Source organism: Ranitomeya imitator, chromosome 8 (assembly GCF_032444005.1).
Source record: "Ranitomeya imitator isolate aRanImi1 chromosome 8, aRanImi1.pri, whole genome shotgun sequence".
NCBI lineage: Eukaryota > Metazoa > Chordata > Amphibia > Anura > Dendrobatidae > Ranitomeya > Ranitomeya imitator.
This window is the reverse complement of record NC_091289.1, coordinates 161,272,886-161,293,077: the sequence shown is the minus strand read 5'-3', so window position 1 is coordinate 161,293,077 and position 20,192 is coordinate 161,272,886. Positions and strand designations below refer to the sequence as shown.

At 41.6% G+C, this 20,192-nt stretch overlaps 2 protein-coding genes across 3 annotated transcripts in view; one reads left to right on the top strand and one right to left on the bottom strand.

The window, feature by feature from the left end:
* The window catches only part of NPHS2 (NPHS2 stomatin family member, podocin), a 47,185-nt gene extending 43,438 nt beyond the window's left edge, over positions 1-3,747 (top strand). Inside the window, exons 11-12 of the mRNA XM_069737630.1 lie at positions 3,104-3,182; positions 3,262-3,747. Of these exons, the coding sequence (XP_069593731.1) occupies positions 3,104-3,182; positions 3,262-3,537 (355 nt within the window). The 3' untranslated portion in view covers positions 3,538-3,747. The remainder of the gene's footprint in view (positions 1-3,103; positions 3,183-3,261) is intronic.
* Positions 3,748-7,700: 3,953 nt separating this feature from the next.
* The window catches only part of AXDND1 (axonemal dynein light chain domain containing 1), a 48,285-nt gene continuing 35,793 nt past the window's right edge, over positions 7,701-20,192 (bottom strand). Inside the window, exons 18-24 of one of the 2 annotated variants that reach the window (XM_069737700.1) lie at positions 19,668-19,882; positions 19,510-19,588; positions 17,633-17,743; positions 15,991-16,119; positions 15,779-15,870; positions 13,028-13,164; positions 7,701-9,005 (exon numbers count right to left, since the gene is read on the bottom strand). In XM_069737700.1, the coding sequence (XP_069593801.1) occupies positions 8,908-9,005; positions 13,028-13,164; positions 15,779-15,870; positions 15,991-16,119; positions 17,633-17,743; positions 19,510-19,588; positions 19,668-19,882 (861 nt within the window). In that variant the 3' untranslated portion in view covers positions 7,701-8,907. The remainder of the gene's footprint in view (positions 9,006-13,027; positions 13,165-15,778; positions 15,871-15,990; positions 16,120-17,632; positions 17,744-19,509; positions 19,589-19,667; positions 19,883-20,192) is intronic. The other variant, XR_011315084.1, reaches the window with a different exon arrangement.

The window sequence follows — 20,192 nt, the reverse complement described above, 5'->3', positions numbered from 1 at the left end:
GCTTCTCCGTTATTTCCCAGCCTCTCCTCTCTGCCAAGCCCTTAACTGGCTTTCTATTGTCCAGAGGCTCCAGTTCAAAACCCTAACTATGACATACAAAGCCATCCACAACCTGTCTCCTCCATACATCTGTGACATAGTCTCCCGGTACTTACCCACATGCAACCTTCGATCCTCTCAAGATCTCCTTCTCTACTCCCCTCTTATCTCTTCTAACAACTGCATACAAGACTTCTCTCGTGTTTCCCCCATACTCTGGAACTCTCTACCCCAACACATCAGACTCTTGCCTACCACGGAAACCTTAAAAAAAAAACCTGAAAACTCACCTCTTACGGCAAGCCTACAACCTGCAGTAATCCTTAGTCTGCTGAACTGCCGCAAGACCAGCTCTACCGTCCCCAGTGTATCCTCACCCATCCCCTGTAGACTGTGAGCCCTCGCGGGCAGGGTCCTCTCTCCTTCTGTACTTGTGTGTGCCTTGTTTTGCTCATGCTTATTGTGCCTGTCTATATCTGCCCCTTTCACATGTAAAGGGTCATAGAATAAATGGCGCTCTAAAAATGTATAATAATAATATCAGCCTTAGAGAGGTATTCACACAGACTTTGAGACCACCTTGACAATGGTTGATGGGAGATATAATTTGGCCAAATGTTATGCTAAGCATCTCATATTTTTCCTAAAACTCAAAAGCCGTATTGCAATTCAAGTTTCACATATTTCACATTCCGTTATAATAAATGAAATGTGGATTACATCTGCGCTGCTGCGACAAATAATAGATCCAGCGTTTCGAAGCTCAAAGGCTTCTTCTTCAGGAAGTTTCCACACAAAGATATCTTTGTGTGGAAACTTCCTGAAGAAGAAGCCTTTGAGCTTCGAAACGCGTTGAATAAACCACCCGAACACCCTAACAGTATATCTGGATCTATTATTTGTCGCAGCAGCGCAGATGTAATCCACATTTCATTTATTATAACGGTCCTGAGAGGTCGCAACGCCGACCTGTGGATCTGCAGCAGCTGACAACTACACGCTTGTACTGTGTACTACCAGGTGAGCAGTTCTCTCACAATTGATTAAGAACAATCCTGGGGATAAGACCCTATTTGCGCTTTTTTTTTGTCTCCTATCTTTCAATACTACATATTTCACATTGACATGCTTTAGCACGATAGAGTGCAACCCTTTTTTTCTATCACTGAAAATGCAGGCTAATTTTCAAGCATTATGTTATAGAGCAGGGGGAAGCAGGGTAGATTGTTTTCTTACAAAACTACATAATCAGTCACTATAACCTGTGATTTAATCATTTACACCTCTGCTCTTTCTGGGCTTTTCAGTCCAGTGGGCAGTCCTATCAGTGACTGACAGCTACCTCTGCATGCACACTTGTACAAAATAAATGTCAGTCACTGGTTAGGACCGCCCACTGGACCAAAAAGCCCAGAGAGAGCTGAGGATTAAATTGTTTAAACACTGGATATACTGGATGTTTTCTTTAAAAAATATGTATCGATCTGTGCAGCTCCCCCTTCATGGGTCCTGCAGATTGGTCTGCATTTTCATAGTGAGGGGTTCCCTTTACATTTTTCTAGTTCTGAATATTAATCTTAAACAAGTATTTACCAAAAAATGTCTCCTCAAGGTAAAAAAAATGAAGTACATAAGCTATGTTTCAATATTGATTATTTGTCAAAATGTATAAAATCCATTAAAATTAGAAAGGTTCTTGAAAAGAAAAAAAGGAACATATTCCAAGGTATGCCATACATATAGTGGCAGGTCACAGTTTACTATCTAAACAGTTCAGGAAGCAGTAAAGTTATTACCTATGTAGATCCCTGTAATAAAGTGTCAACAATTAGTGATGAGTGAGTATGCTCGTTGCTCGGGTTTTCCCCAAGCACGCTCGGGTGGTCTCCGAGTATTCATGCCTGCTCAGAGATTTAGTTTTCCTTGCCGCAGCTAGATGATTTGCGGCTACTAGACAGCTTGATTATATGTGGGGAATTCCCTAGCAACCAGGCAACCCCCACATGTACTCAGGCTGGCTAACAGCCGTAAATCATGCAGCTAAGGCAAGAAAAACTAAATCTCCGAGCAGTCATAAATACTCGGGAGATCACCCAAGCATGCTTGGGAAAACCCAAGCAACGAGTATACTCGCTCATCACTACCAACAATCCTTCGTAAAGATTAACCTGCCCAAATCCAGCCTTGCTGAAGCATCCCCAGATCAACACCTGGTCGTCTAATGGTTTGACGGAGACCTGGAGAGGCATACGAGCCACAGTGTCTTGCACCCACTGTGAAATTTGGTGGAGGATCAGTGATGATCTGGGGATGCTTCAGCAAGGCTGGAATTGGGCAGGTTAGTCTTTGCAAAGGACGTATGAATCAAGCCACATACAAGGTTATCCTGGAAAAACAGTTCATTCCTTCTGCTCAGGCAATGTTCCCCAACTCTGAGAACTGGTTTTTCCAGCAGGACAATGCACCATGCCACACAGCTAGGTCAATCAAGGTATGGATGAAGGACCACCACATCAAATCCCTGTCATGGCCAGCCCCTCTCCAGACCTGGACCCCATTGAAAACCTCTGGAATGTAGTCAAGAGGAAGATGGATAGTTACAAGCCATCAAACAAAGAAGAACTGCTTACATTTTTGTACCAGGAGTGGCATAAGATCACCCAAAAGCAGTATGAAAGACTGGCGGAAAGCATGCCAAGAATAAAAATCATGGTTATTCCACAATATATTGATTTCTGAACTCATCCTGAGTTAAAACATTAGTATTGTTGTTTCTAAATGATTATGAACTTGTTTTTTTTGCATTATTTGAGGTCTGCAAGCAATGCATTTTTTTTGTTATTTTGACCATTTATCATTTTCAGAAAATAAATACAAAATTTATTGCTTGGAACTTCGGAGACATGTTGTCAGTAGTTTATAGCATAAAAGAACAATTTACATTTTACTCAAAAATATACCTATGAAGAGAAAAAAACAAACTGAAAATTTTGCAGTGGTCTCTTAATTTTTGCCAGAGCCGTATTTCCCTATAATATTCTGACATTTTTGCTCCCGTCTTTAGTAAAGATATTAACCTTCCTGAAGACGTTAAGCAGTCGCTGGCTTCAGAAGCTGAAGCACAAAGAAATGCTAAAGTAAAGGTAAGGAAAATGAGCACCAATGAAATCTACACTTTTTGCATAGTCCGTTTTTATATTCAAAACTTTTTTTGTTCGACAGATTCTTGCAGCAGAATGTGAAAAATCTGTGTCAGAGTCTCTGAAACTTGCAGCAGAGAGTTTATCGGGATCGCCCACAGCAGTTCAGCTGCGGTATCTTCACACATTACAATGTATGACATCTGAAAAACCCGCCACCTTCCTTGTACCGTTTCCTTTTGACCTCATGAACCTCAATATTCTGCCAAACTTGCAGGCAAATAATGCGAAGACAGATTTACCTAAGTCTGACACTGATGCAGACAAGGATACTAAGAAAGATTCTCCAATGCTCTAAACCAAGGAAGTCATTTAATATTTAGGGACCTGTAAAACTAAAGCAAACCGCGGAGGCGCTGAAATTAAATCCGTTTTTACATATTGATATTAATAATGCCTCCGCCTTTTTGTCTTGCAAGTTGATGCGACAGTCTTATTCTTGTCTAATTTTTTACTAAAATATATATATATTATATACAGGTGCTTCTCACAAAATTAGAATATCATCAAAAAGGTAATTTGTTTCAGTTCTTCAAAATGAAAAGTGAAACTCATATGCTATATAGAGTCATACACAAACACAGTGATTCTCTATGGGGTTAAGGTCAGGCGAGTTTGCTGCCAATCAATCACAGTGATACTGTTGTTTGTAAACCAGATATTGGTACTTTTGGCAGTGTGGACAGGTGCCAAGTCCTGCTGAAGAATTAAATTTCCATCTCCAAAAGGCTTGTCGGCAGAGGCTAGCATGAAGTGCTCTAAAATTTCCTGGTAGATGGCTGCGCTGACTTTGTTCTTGATAAAACACAGTGGACCTACACCAGCAGATGACATGGCTCCCCAAACCATCACGGATTGTGGAAGCTTCACACTAGACCTCAAGCAGCTTGGATTGTGGCCTCTCCACTCTTCCTCCAGTCTCTGGGACCTTGATTTCCAAATGAAATGCAAAATTTACTTTAATCTGAAAACAACACCTTGGCCCAATGAGCAACAGTCCAGTTCTTTTTCTCCTTGGCCCAGGTAAGACGCTTCTGGTGGTGTCTATTGGTCATGAGTGGCTTGACACAAGGAATGTGACACTTGTAGCCCATGTCCTGGATACGTCTGTGTGTGGCGGCTCTTGAAGCAATGACTCCAGCAGCAGTCCACTCCTTGTGAGTCTCCCCTAAATTTTTTAATGACCTTTTCTTAACAATCCTTTCAAGGCTGTGGTTATCCTGGTTGCTTGTTCACTTTTTTCTACCACACTTTTTACTTCCACTCAACTTTCCATTACTATGCTTGGATATAGCACTCAGCCAGCTTCTTTAGCAAAGACCTTTTGTGGCTCACCCTCCTTGTGGTCTGTCAGTGACTGCCTTCTGGACATCTGTCAAGTCAGCAGTCTTCCCCATGATTGTGAAGCCTACTGAAAAAGACTAAGGGACCTTTTTAAACGCTTAGGAAACCTTTGCAGGTGTTTTTTGTTAATTGTTCAAATTTACTGAGATAATGACTTTTGGGTTTTCTTTGGCTGTAAGGCTGGTTTCACATTTGCGTTTTTTTGGGTGCGTTTTTGCGGTAAAAAACGCAAAAAAAAAAAATGGTGAAAAAACGCATGTAAACGCATGCAAACGCTGCGTTTTTTTGACGCATGCGTTTTTGCATGTGGTGTAAAAAACGCGGCGTTTTACCGCGTTTACATGCGTTTTTTCATGCGTTTGCGTTTTTTAAACGCATGCTGAGAAATGTGTGACAGCTGCCAATCATTAAAAAAAAGTAAAAAACCCACTATAAACAGAAATAGTTAGGGGTAGGGGTAGGGTTAGGGGTAGGGATCATAACCCTAACCCTAAAGAGATCCTAACCCTACCCCTAACCCTACCCCTAACCCTAACCCTAAGGGATCCTAACCCTACCCCTAACCCTACCCCTAACCCTACCCCTAACCCTACCCCTAACCCTAACCCTAAGGGATCCTAACCCTACCCCTAACCCTACCCCTAACCCTAACCCTACCCCTAACCCTAAGGGATCCTAACCCTAACCCTACCCCTAACCATAAAGGGGTTAGGGGTAGGGTTAGGGGTAGGGTTAGGATCCCTTAGGGTTAGGGGTAGGGTTAGGGGTAGGGTTAGGATCCCTTTATCACCTTTACGTTGGGTGGTGGCATATTAGTGTGTTTTAAGTGTTTTTAATAAAAAAACGCATGCGTTTTTTAACGCAAAAAACGCATGCACCAAAAAACGCATGCGTCTCCATTGACTCCAATGCATTTTTTGACACAAAAAAAACGCATGAAAACGCATGCGTTTTTTTTTGGTCCAAAAAACGCTTCTAAAAATACTACAAGTAGCATTTTAGAAAAAAAACGCATGCAGTAAAAAAACGCATGCGTTGCAAAACGCGACCAAACGCATACACAAAAAAACGCATGCGTTTTCAATGTTAAATATAGGAAAAAAAAACGCATGCGTTTTTTTGAAAAAAAACGCAGCAGACAAAAACGCAAGTGTGAAACCAGCCTAAGCCATAATCATCAGCATTAACACAAATAAACACTGGATGGACAAATGTCTTTTTTCGGCCTTACTAACTATGTTACTATGTTACTTGAAATAGATCACTCTTTTGTAATGACTCTATATAATGAGTTTCACTTTTTGTATTGAAGAACTGGAAAATTAACTTTTTGATTGGGGGGTACCGCAGGGGTCAGTATTGGGACCTGTTCTCTTCAACATATTCATTAATGATCTGGTAGAAGGTTTACACAGTAAAATATCGATATTTGCAGATGATACAAAACTATGTAAAGCAGTTAATACAAGAGAAGATAGTATTCTGCTACAGATGGATCTGGATAAGTTGGAAACTTGGGCTGAAAGGTGGCAGATGAGGTTTAACAATGATAAATGTAAGGTTATACACATGGGAAGAGGGAATCAATATCACCATTACACACTGAACGGGAAACCACTGGGTAAATCTGACAGGGAGAAGGACTTGGGGATCCTAGTTAATGATAAACTTACCTGGAGCAGCCAGTGCCAGGCAGCAGCTGCCAAGGCAAACAGGATCATGGGGTGCATTAAAAGAGGTCTGGATACACATGATGAGAGCATTATACTGCCTCTGTACAAATCCCTAGTTAGACCGCACATGGAGTACTGTGTCCAGTTTTGGGCACCGGTGCTCAGGAAGGATATAATGGAACTAGAGAGAGTACAAAGGAGGGCAACAAAATTAATAAAGGGGATGGGAGAACTACAATACCCAGATAGATTAGCGAAATTAGGATTATTTAGTCTAGAAAAAAGACGACTGAGGGGCGATCTAATAACCATGTATAAGTATATAAGGGGACAATACAAATATCTCGCTGAGGATCTGTTTATACCAAGGAAGGTGACGGGCACAAGGGGGCATTCTTTGCGTCTGGAGGAGAGAAGGTTTTTCCACCAACATAGAAGAGGATTCTTTACTGTTAGGGCAGTGAGAATCTGGAATTGCTTGCCTGAGGAGGTGGTGATGGCGAACTCAGTCGAGGGGTTCAAGAGAGGCCTGGATGTCTTCCTGGAGCAGAACAATATTGTATCATACAATTATTAGGTTCTGTAGAAGGACGTAGATCTGGGTATTTATTATGATGGAATATAGGCTGAACTGGATGGACAAATGTCTTTTTTCGGCCTTACTAACTATGTTACTATGTTACTATTATGTTATAATTTTGTGATAAGCACTTGTAAGTCATCAATCTATACTTGTTTTATACTGAGATTTTGAAGGTTATAAAATTTGTCTTGCTATCAGAATTTTACTGCATACACACACACACAACACTTCAGTAAAAACTTTCCTTGAAAGGCTTGTCCTCTCCTTCTGGATAATACAATAAAAAAAGTTCTGCACCTTCCTGTACTTCACTTCCTAATTGGTTTCAAATTCTCAGTTTGCTTTCGGTAAGGGTATGTGTCCACGTTCAGGATTGCATCAGGATTTGGTCAGGATTTTATGTCAGTATTTGTAAGCCAAAACCAGGAGTGGGTGATAAATGCAGAAGTGGTGCATGTGTTTCTATTATACTTTTCCTCTAATTGTTCCACTCCTGGTTTTGGCTTACAAATACTGACATAAAATCCTGACCAAATCCTGATGCAATCCTGAACGTGGACACATACCCTTAAAGGGAACATTTTCCAAATCACAGACATGTGAACGATACTATTCACTATTACAGGTACGAGTGCTGTCCATAAAGAACAAAGATAGCATTCATATGCAAAAAATAACGTCTGAATGAGCCCTTAGTCTGTGGATGCAGCCACTGCCGGTCAATTTGTGTGGTGGAACATGGATGAGGGAGCCTTGTTTCTTCTATTTTTCCAACCTATCAGACCTACTGTATACTCTGGTTATGCCATAATTGATAATAACCAATTTAAAAGCTTCATAAAATACAAACAAAAAGTACAATTTATCACATAAAATTTTTATATTGTAAAACCTATTTAATAGGTAAAACCTTTTAAAACATTTCTTAATACAGTTGTTTTCAATATCAATATTAATTACCGTAATTGTAAAGTTGAAAGCCTTGTACTTTACAATGATACAGAACAGTACTTGTGTGTTATCTTATACAAATATGTACAGTTCCAATCAAAATTATTCAAGCCCCGTTGCAAATTAGGTTTATTAGCAAAACTAGCAAATATTCAGCTGTTTGTTATTGGTTTAATGCAATGTAAATGGTCACTGTCTGTTCAAAAAATTGCATAAATAAATATTCCAAGCAAATGTAAGAAACTTAGTAATTTATCTTAAAAAGCAACTCATTTATGTTAGCAAGGCTGGGTTCACATTGCGTTGGTACAGTCCGTTCATCACATGCGTTAAACGGACTGCACCAACGCTAGTGCCTTTTAAAGATTGTGTTATGCGATCGCGATAGCGCAGGTGCTCACCTACGCTATCGGTGACGGACCTGGAAATGCTGCAGACCGTGTCCATGGGTCCGTCACAGAATGACGACACATCGCTAATGCATGCCGATTATGACATGCCTTAGCGATGCGTTAGAACATGGCAGTCAATGGGTGCGCTAACGCATCCGTTTCATAGCCTTAGTGCCACTGTGTAACGGATGCCGTCAGCGCATTCCCATTGACGCAATGTGAACCTTGCCTAAAAGTAAAATGGACTGCAACCACTTTCTTGAAATCCCATAGAAAATGTGACACCAGTGAAGAATATGCCAAGACGTCTTCTGAAATGAGGCCTCGGTGGACTTTGAGGTTTGATTGGGATCATCTTCCTGTTGCAAGATCAAACATCATGCAACCTTCAGATTTCTCACAGAGGGCATGAGATTTCCTGATACTTGATTAACTCCATCATGCCCGGGTCATATAATATATCTGATAAGATATTACAAGGTTTACTATATTTACTGATTTATGCAAAATTAGTTGAAATTCTAGTTCCCATTTCAGGACTGACAATAGGATTACATTAAACAATTTATATCAATGCAAATATGTAATCTTATTATGCAGGGAAAAAGGATTATTCTAATATTCCTTAATTATGATCGTTCTGCGAATATAAAGAGAGGGGTGAAGGCCAGGCACGTTCCAAGGTATCGTGTACACACATACTGATGCCACTAGAAGCTCTTGTATCATTTGTGATGCTTTGCTTTACTTGATTTGGGCCTCTTTTTTGTTGGTACAGGGAGACTTAGTTGTTCACTTTGAACTTCAATGTGCACTGGAGTTTCTATTAAGAAGAAAATATATATGTGTTATGGATACTGGGTAGTACGAGAATCACAGTCAGGTACATTATAGCGTATTTATAACGAATGAGCAATATATACACAGTATCTTGGGGATTGTGTATAAGGGAGTTTTGGTTTTGAAACCCCTCAATAAACAGTAATGTAAGAATAGCTGACAGGGCCTCTTTAAAAGGAACCTGTCATGTCATTAATTCTATTAACCTGTAAGATATAGGCTTAATATGCAGGTTATTAGCATCACAAACCTGTCCGGCTGCCTTACTGAAAGTACAGCTATGTAGAGAAAATGAACTATTCCTCTCGAGAGCCGCCGGATTTAAGTCATAGAGGCAAGCTAGGAGTGTCTGCAGTCATTGCTCACAGCATTGTGAGTGGAGGCTACAAGCATGATCTGGCACTTTAACAGCTTGCTTTGCACAGATGTGCTGCAGAGCGAGCTGTCAATTAATGTGCTGCGGCGTGTTTATTGCCACCACTTACTGTGTACTGAACGGTGACTGAACCCGCACCTCTATGACTGAAAGCCGGCGGCTATAAGGAAGAATAAAGTTAATTTTCTCCTTGTAGCCGCACTTTTAGTAAGGTGGTTGGTTGGGCAGCATTGTAGTGGTGTTAATCTGCAGATTAACCCCATTTCTGAAAGCTAATAGCCACTGAGAGACATTCAAATAATTCTGCAGAACCTAATCCTATGTTATTCCTCCCAGAAGTTTATGAATAAATTGATAACTTTGTTACCATTCCTCTTTCAATGGGAAATATCCCCTACACAGTCTGACACAATTACTGCTGATACGATTTATTTTGTGGTAATTGCAATAGTTTACAAAAATGGACATATCAGGACATGACAGGACCTCTTAAAGGGGGATTTTCTGAAAATTAAGTTATGAAATATATTAATTGGAAATATTTTAAATATCCGATCATGGGAGGTTCCAGCTACGAGACCCCAATGCAGTCAACTCATCGTCCGATCTGTTAAGTGTTAGGAGTTTTTCCTGTTTATAAAAGTTGTCCTAAAATTAGATATATAATTTTTTTTTTTTTTTGGTTCAAATGCTTCCCAGGTCTTCATCAGAAATCTCCGGTCCAGGAAGGTGCTGTGCTGATTGTGCCTAAGATATACAGAATTTACCATTTCAAGCAAAGTGTAAGGGGGGCTGTCTGACTGCTCATTTCAATACCTAAGCCTGTCACAGCTGATCAATAGACACTGTGCAGTTACTGGGTTACATATTGAAATGAGCAGTCAGAAAGTCCCCTTCACACATAACATCGGTAATGTGCTTGAAATGGCAAACCCAGTACTGTATTATTTCAGAACCCAGACAGGGCTCTTAAAGGTGAAGATTGGGAGCACATTTGAGACATGAAATGTATTAATAAGCTGAGTAACTTACTAATTTAAAGGGATTCTCTGAGAAATGAGATAAAAATAAATTAGACCTTTACATTTTAAACATTTTTCTAAATATCTTAATTTACGGTAGCAAAAAGCTATGCTTTACCTAGTAGGTAATTTCATAGTGGCACCCTGTTTGCTGGAGACAGACAGGTCACAACAGAGCGGCATCCTGTCTGCTGGAGACAGAGGTCACGACAGAGCGGCGTCCTGTCTGCTGGACACAGAGGTCACGACAGAGCGGTGTCCTGTCTACTGGAGACATAGGTCACGACAGAGCGGCGTCCTGTCTACTGGAGACAGAGGTCACGACAGAGCGGTGTCCTGCAGGTTGGAGACACGGGTCACGACAGAGCGGTGTCCTGTCTACTGGAGACAGAGGTCACGACAGAGCAGCGTCCTGCAGGCTGGAGACACGGGTCACGAAAGATCGGTGTCCTGTCTACTGGAGACAGAGGTCACGACAGAGCGGTGTCCTGTCTGCTGGAGACAGAGGTCACGACAGAGCGGCGTCCTGTCTACTGGAGACAGAGGTCACGACAGAGCGGTGTCCTGTCTACTGGAGACAGAGGTCACGACAGCAGCGTCCTGCAGGCTGGAGACACAGGTCATGATAGAGCGGTGTCCTGTCTACTGGAGACAGAGGTCACGACAGAGCAGCGTCCTGCAGGCTGGAGACACGGGTCACGACAGATCGGTGTCCTGTCTACTGGAGACAGAGGTCACGACAGAGCTGCGTCCTGTCTGCTGGAGACACGGGTCACGACAGAGCGGCGTCCTGTCTGCTGGAGACAGGTCACGACAGAGCGGCGTCCTGTCTGCTGGAGACAGAGGTCACGACAGAGCAGCGTCCTGCAGGCTGGAGACACAGGTCATGATAGAGCGGTGTCCTGTCTACTGGAGACAGAGGTCACGACAGAGCGGTGTCCTGTCAGGCTGCATGAACGCATATTCCACTATCCAATCAGCCTGACAGAACACGGGGATTGTAGGAGAAGATAAACCTTTTCTTTAGCCCAACCTACTGTGTTTCTTCTGAAATCTAGGACGGGCTGCACAATAATGTATGGCAGGTGCCATCTTTGAAATCTTAAAAGAATGCACTAGATAAAGCATAGCTTTTTTTTTTTATTAAATAAAGGTATTTAGAAAAATGTTTAATATTTAAATGTGTATTTTATTACATTTCCCAGAGAACCCCTTTAAGCACACTTGAGGCCTTTTTTTTCCTATTACACAGAGTAAAAAGTAAATAATTTACTCTTGTAAGTAAAGGTACCTTCACACTAAGCGACGCTGCAGCAATACCGACAACGATGTCGATCGCTGCAGCATCGCTGTTTGGTCGCTGGAGAGCTGTCACATAGACAGCTCTCCAGCGACCAACGATGCCGGTAACCAGGGTAAACATCGGGTTACTAAGCGCAGGGCCGCACTTAGTAACCCGATGTTTACCATGGTTACCATCGTAAAAGTAAAAAAAACAAACACTACATACTTACCTTCTGCTGTCTGTCCCCGGCGCTCTGCTTTCCTGCACTCACTGTGAGCACAGCGGCCGGAAAGCACAGCGGTTACGTCACCGCTCTGCTTTCCGGCTGACCGGCGCTCACGGCCAGTGCAGGAAGCAGAGCGCCGGGGACAGACAGCTGAAGGTAAGTATGTAGTGTTTGTTTTTTTTACTTTTACGCTGGCAACCAGGGTAAACATCGGGTTACTAAGCGCGGCCCTGCGCTTAGTAACCCGATGTTTACCCTGGTTACCAGTGAAGACATCGCTGAATCGGCATCACACACGCCGATTCAGCGATGTCTGCAGGGAGTCCAGCGACAAAATAAAGTTCTGGACTTTCTGCAGCGACCAACGATGGCATAGCAGGGGCCTGATCGCTGCTGCGTGTCAAACACAACGATATCGCTAGCCAGGACGCTGCAACGTCACGGATCGCTAGCGATATCGTTGTGAAGTTGTTTAGTGTGAAGGTACCTTAAGTAGGAAGTTTATGCTACTTTGTTAAAGGAGTTTCTCTATTGCTTCACTGGGGAACACTGCTTCTTTGTTAAAGGGGTAATTCCAACTTCCAACAATCAAAGCAGTGGCACATCCTAGTGATAAACCATCATTATCAGATAGAAAGACTCTTTTAATGGGAAGCTGTACAAATCAAACTAGCACTGAACTCTCATTAAATAGTGTCCAATATCTGGGGCACTGTCTTGTACAAATCTACTAATCTAAGTTATCTCCTGTATCTTGGGTGAAGCAATATAGCAATCTCTCCATGTTATTTAGTGAACTTCTTTAGTGATGAGTGAGTATACTCGTTGCTCGGGTGATCTCCGAGTATTTGTCAGTGCTTGGAGATTTCGTTTTTGTTGACGCAGCTGCATGATTTACAGCTGCTAGCCAGCCTGAGTACATGTGGGGGTTGCCTGGGAATCCCCACATGTAATCAAGCTGTCTAACAGTCGCAAATCATGCAGCTGCTGCGACTAAAACTAAATCTCCGAGCAGTCACAAATACTCAGAGACCACCCGAGCGAGCTCTGGAAAACCCGAGCAACGAGTCTACTCGCTCATCACTAATCATCTTACCATCAAATTCCTCTTTGTTCTCTTTTTCTACGGAGGATTTTACTTCTAATTCCTGTATTTTTTGCAATGCTGCTTTCAGTTCTTCCTCCAGACCTTCGGACCTTTCTTCAGATTTCTGAGCTCTCAGTTCTGCTTCCCTAGCAAGGGAATCAGGCTTGTAAATATTGAAATAAAAACAGTTGATAAAAGAATACACTGACATCTTATTATTGTCCCTGAACGATTTCATTGCTGGCTGCTGTGGTAGTGAAGGATTGTTCTCGCAGGACTATTGAAAAATTTTTGGAACGTGAGAATAAAATACTGCATAGTAAGATCACTTTAAAAATATAAGTGTCAATTGTATTTTGTTAATTGATCAAAATAAAACTATGTGAATAAAGGCGAATTCTACATCAAATCAATATTTTGTGCTATCAACCTTTGCCTTCAAAACAGCATCAGTTCTCCTATGTTCACTATAATAATAATAATCTTTATTTATATAGCGCCAACATATTCCGCAGCGCTTTACAGTTTAACTAGCACACAGTTTTGAAGAAACTCAGCAAGGATTTGAGATCGGGGCTCGGTGGGTTCATATCAACACTTTCAGGACTCCTTGTTCTTTACGATGATGATGGTTCTTAATTGCATTGGTTGTGTGTTTGGGGTCATTGTTCTGCTGCAAAATTGTAACACACCTGTGCAGGGTATCCCGGGTTTCGTTTCCTTCACCTGGATCTGCTGCTCTCGGCTCTGCATCAAGTTTTGCAAGTTGTCCGGAGAGGATCAATGACAATCTCCATAGCCTTATTTAAGGCCAATTTAGACACACACCTGTAGACTCTTGTCCTTTTTTTGGTGTGTTCCACCTTCTGTCCTGTTGGTGTTTGTGCTTGTATTCATCCCCGCAGGGTTCCACTTCATTTGTCATGTGCTCCTAAAGGTACCGTCACTGAACGATATCGCTAGCGATCCGTGACGTTGCAGTGTCCTGGCTAGCAATATCGTTGAGTTTGACAGGCAGCAGCGATCAGGATCCTGCTGTGCCATCGTTGGTCGGAGCAGAAAGTCCAGAACTTTATTTCGTCGCTGGATCTCCCGCAGACATCGCTGAATCGGTGTGTGTGTGATGCCGATTCAGCGATGTCTTCACTGGTAACCAGGGTAAATATCGGGTTACTAAGCGCAGGGCCGCTTAGTAACCCGATGTTTACCCTGGTTACCAGTGTAAATGTAAAAAAAAAAAAAAAAAAACACTACATACTTACATTCCAGTGTCTGTCCCCCGGCGCTGTGCTTTCCTGCACTGGCTGTGAGCGCCGGCTGGCCGTAAAGCACAGCGGTGACGTCACTGCTCTGCTTTCCGGCTGGCCGGCGCTGACAGTGCAGGAAAGCACAGCGCCGGGGGACAGACACCGGAATGTAAGTAATGTAGTGTTTTTTTTTTTTTTACATTTACACTGGTAACCAGGGTAAACATCGGGTTACTAAGCGCAGCCCTGCACTTAGTAACCCGATGTTTACCCTGGTTACCAGGGGACTTCGCATAGTTGGTCGCTGGAGAGCTGTCTGTGTGACAGCTCTCCAGCGACCACACAGCGACGCTGCAGCGATCGGGATCGTTGTCTAGATCGCTGCAGCGTCGCTAAATGTGATGGTACCCTTAGATTCTTGTGTGTGTCAGATCTCACATGACTTCCTGCATCAATACACAAGGTTCGTGTGTCCACCTGGAACTAATGCTTAGAGGATTCACCTCATTTCATAAGTCTAACAAAAATAAATTTTGGGACAACAAGATGCCTCGCTGATGGTATTGCATGATGGAAAAGTATCTGCTTGAATTTATTAGCATTGAAGATATTAGTCTTGACCAAATCCCAAACCCTTTTTGTAGAATTGCAGCCCCAACTTACTAAGAATGTACCCCATGCTTCACGGTTGCCTGCAGACACTCATTATTGTACAGATCTGTAGCCTTTTTGTGAAGAAACTACCTTCTTTTCCAGCCAAAAATGTCACATTTTGACTCAGTCCAGAGCACATGCTGCAATTTTTCTGCATGTTTTTATGAATAGTTGAGTCAGTTGGCTTGTTTGTGTCAAAGGTATGATTTTTTTACCACAATATTTCCATGAAGACCACTTCTGGCCAGTCTTCTCTGAACAGTAGATGGATGTAGCTGGGCCCACTAGTTGCAGCCAGTTCTAAGCTGATGGCACTGCTGGACATTTTCCGATTTCGAAGGCAAAAAATCATAATGCGTCTCTCATCTGCTGCACTAAGTTTCCTCAAACATCTTGAAGAGCACATGTTGATACCCCAGTCTACTTTGAAATCTTTGCCTAGGAGAGACCTTGTTTTTGTAGTATAGCTACCTTGTGTCTTGTTGCTGCTCAGTCTTACTATGGTATATAACAAAGTCATGGAAGTGATGACATAGCCCCCACAGAGCCCTGATGCCAACATCTCTGAGTACTATTATACATAAATAAATAGTCAAAGATTTGGGCAAGCCTACATCCACAGAAGATCTGTGGTTAGTTTTTCCAAAATGTTTGGAACAACCTCTCTGTCGGGTTTCTTTAAAAACGGTCTGCAATTATTCCTAGGATTGAATCTTGTTAATTGATAAAAATAACACTTTAAAATGAACAAATGTAATAAATCTTAAAAAATGGTGGTATTTTGTAAAATGTGGGAAGAAACTATCCCGGTTTTTTTTTCTTTGTGAACCATTTATCACAAAAAACAAAGAGTACGTACAGGAGACGCTTTTCCAGTTGCTCCAAAGATGTCAGTGACTCAAATGCTTGTATGGAGCGTGGGGTGCTTGGCCGGCTAGCTGTGAGGACACCCTACATTAGAAAGAGTTACTGTCTATTAATTGCACAGCACTGATGCGTAACACATGTATGTGGCTAAATGTTTTATTACTAGGGTGTAAAATACAAGTGTTCATGAAATACATGACTGACCTGTGCAAAAACGGGAATTTCCTCTTCCTTCAATGCTTTCTTACAAATGTTGCCATCGTAACCAATGATCCTCACGACGTCCTGGGCAAACGTGTCTGTAGTGTGAGACTTCCGGAGCCGAGCACTAAACTAGAACATAGTAGACACAAATTGGAATATATGATGCTTTTGTGGTCTCCAACTGATTCGTCGACTACGTTCTTATGCCCCTCTGAAAAGATGGACACTGCCGCAAAGGAGCACAAACGAAGTCCAACTGAACTCATTGTAATGAGTTGAGCCATCAGGTGCACAACGCCTAACATGCAAAGAAAACAGAAGTCCTATCATCTATCCTCAAAACCGATGTTTTTTTTTATATTTACAGGGTTTTTGTTTTGTACTATGAATCTAAAAAGTAACAGGCAGGTAATTGCTAACTACAGTACTTGCCTGTTCTGCTCAGAGCCAACATGAAGCGGTCATTGACCGCTCCTGTCGGCGATTCAGCTGATCCATGTCAACAGAGCATCTCTTTTTGATCAAGGCTGCTCTGTCCATAGCCAACATCATACTGATTGACATCCAGCTCTTCACAGTTAGGCAGTGGGGAGCCTGGCTGTCAATCAGCATGACGTCGGCAGTCGTGGCCTGTCAATAGAGCAGAAGAGAAGCCACTGGTCTGTCGACATGAGTCCAGCGGAAGCTCCTGAGAAGTGGTCAGCGACAGATCTGTACCGGCAGAGGTCGGCTGTGTCGGGCACAAAAGTCAGGTAGGTAGCAACTAGCTGTCAGTTTATAGGCCCATAGTGAAATGAAAAAAATAGTCCTGGATAAAGTCTTTATGCTTGGAGCCCCAGTCTTTACAAGTGCAAAATATATTCTAATGGTAGATCCTGCAGGATACATAAATCATTTACCAAGGCTAGTCTATAATAAATTAGTGCTGCTTAGCAATGTGTTTTTCTCTATATTTATGTACAATTCTGAACGCAAGAATAAAAGTGATGTACGTCTTTTTTATAAATATGGCCCACTTGACTTTGACACAATGTATGACATTTTTATTGCACATTTAATTTGAATTCTTAAAATAAAAACCTAAATCTGTCACCAGGTTTTTGCTACCCCATCTTTGAGCAGCAACATATAGGGACAGAAACCTGTTTCCAACAATGTATCACATATTGGGCTATTTACTGCAGTTTTAATATAATCACTGTTTTATCTGCTTCAGATCTAACAGTTGTTTGGCGGTAGGTTTGCTAGTCCTCTAGTGATAATCTCCTGCTGATAAACCTGTTATTTTATCAAAACTGTAAGAAAGCAGCTCGGTAAGTGACACATCCCTGGAATCAGGGTCTCTATCTCTACGTTATGCTGCTTTCAGATTAGTATGAAAAAACCTGGTGACAAGTTCCCTTTAAGTTCTATATTTTTTTTTGCTAAGTTTCCCACATGAGCTGAAGAACATATACTGGAATTCTGTATTGCTTGAAAACAGGCACCAAATAATACCGCTATATACTGGTAAATAATACAGGGAGGTTTTAGTTTGCAACTGCAGTTCCCATTGCCAAAAACTCTGTGTTGGTATTCCTTCCCTATGTAACAGTTTCACTGTATCTGTTTGCGGAGTAGTCTCAAGTACATGATGTGTAACCTCTTTGTTTTCTGTGTTTTGTAGTTCTCTGGACATCTCTGTTGGAGCAGCATAGTCTGTAATGTTTGAGAGAAGCATCTGGCACGTTTCAATCCATTCACTGCAAGAACTCTGAAGGACAAAGTGAAAGAAAATTTTCAATTATGGTTTTTGAATGCAACCTATAGGATGCATAAAACTCAAGAGACCGGTCATATTTCATTGTGTTAAACCAGATCTGTCACCAGATTTCACAATATAAACTGCATAAATTATTACATTTAAAAATTAGTCCTGGCAAAGCTGGTGTACTTACCTTGAAATTCCATGTCCGATTATATAATTCTGATTTGAAAATGAGCATTTTTTTTTTTTGAGAGATCAGGTAAAAGCTAGAGCTGGACTCCTAAAATGCCCATCGTAACAGGCTGGAAAACTTTCAAAGGGGAACTATTTTGACATAGACAGCTAAAAAGTATTTGTATTTTATACCCTACAGTCAGCTTCTTTAGTGATTTGAGAATTGCATTTATGTCACAACCTTTTCAGTCATTTGACAAAATAGTACAGTGTTTCTCCAAGTATTATTATTTATTTATATAGCATCATTAAATCCATGGTGCTGTACATGAGACGGGGTTACATCAAAATACAAATATCACTTACAGTAAAGAAACTAAAAATGGCAGACTGATACAGAGGGGCGAGGACCCTGCCCTTGCGGACTTACATTCTACAGGATTATGGGGAAGGAGACAAGTAACGACTGGATGTGAAGCTACATAGGATGGCTGAAAAAGACACGTGCATCAAGTTCATCTGAGGAATGGGAGAAGCGATAGGCAAGGGGTATAGGTACAACCATAATGCATGAACCATGTGTGTATTCATTGTTAGCTAATATATCAGAACAGCCATTTAGCACTTATTTCGCCTTAATGTGCATTACTCTTTTTCATAGCCTTTTCCCTCTCCACTCACTGAGGCTGTTCATGCTTTCTTCCCTGTCCATACTATGGAGATCTGGGTACGACTCCCACACTAAACCGTTGCTGTCTCTAAACTGAGAGAAGATCCTGAGAAATCAAAGAGAACCAGGAGCTCTGCCAGATTTCTAACATTTATACAACGCGTTCAGCTAGATAATGGATTTGCAGATCCTCTGCAGCAGGAAATTGGTAAACAAATAATGAAGACTATTTAGAAAGTTAATTAACTTTGCCTTTAGAAGGGAAATTAAACAATAAAAAAGGATCAAGACATAGATTAGTTGCTACTGCAATTCCATCAGTAGCCATTGTGATAAATCACCAAGTCAGCCTGTAAAGTACTGATGTTTCTCAGTAGGCTCTATCTTGTTTCAATTTTTAGCGGATCACAGTGGGGGTTCATTTGTCTACTGTTTCTCCCATCCTAGATGGAAACTACTGCAACTATTTTAATTAATAAATGTTCAATAGAAAAGCCATATTAAAATAGATTTACATTAATCATATAATTATTTTATTTATCCCTTAGTAACCTGACAGCTGATAATTGCTGCCCGATCAAGGGCAGCGGGTGGGGAGAAAGTGCAGGGGACTGAGCTGCACAGGAACACTAGTTGGACAGGCAAATCCGCGGCAGCTTCTCCCCACCTGCTGCTCTTGATTGACAGGTCTCTCTCTACATGCGTGTATAGGGAGAGACCTGTCACTCCACGGCAGTGGGCGGGGGAGAAGATGCCAGGGAACCGCCTGTCTGACTAGTCTCAAGTGCTACTCGGTCCCTGACAGTTCTTAAAGTATGCATTTCTCTGAAACGCCGCAGTATGCCTGGCTGAGGTCACACAGCCAGTGTCTGCTACATGATGTCCTTGGCTCTGGCACCATGTATCCTGTAGCGTAGGACACCGTTACCTTAATTGTCTGCAGCTGTCTCATCTCATAACCATCTTCATCCACTATAGGGTTGTGTTCCACCAACTCCTGGCAACATCTGTGATAGCGAGAGAAATTTTGCTTTACATGCGGCCATCTGTAATGATTTATGCTAGTTACCATATACTTCCACTCACTTTATAATGTAAAAAGAGAAGCTGTTCACTTTTTCAGATAAGGAAAAAGCATCTTTTTGCATTTGCTGCAAAGTAACTGGAGCTGAAAACGCTCCTTCTTCAAACCCAGCAGCAACCGTGTTATCCAAAGGGTCAGAATCAGAAGGGTAGTCGGGCGACAGCAGCATGAGGACATTCACCATGTACTGCACCATTGCTGTATGGAGACCTGTGACCTGCGGTAATGGTACAAAGTTCTACAATGTTGTAGTATAGTAAGTTTAAAGCATATTCTCATGTCAGAGCAGTATATTTAACCCCTTAATGATGCGGCCAATTTTTGTATTTTTCCACTTTCTTTTTCCCTTGCCTTCTTCCAAGAGACATATCTTTTTAATTTTTCCTGTTTACATAGCGATATGGAGTCTTGTTTTTTTTTTTTTTTTGCGGGTTGAGTTGTAGTTTTGAGTGACACCGTTCATTTTAACAGAACTGGAAAAAAAAAACTAAGGTAAATGCAATTCCGCCATATTTCTTTTTGTTTCA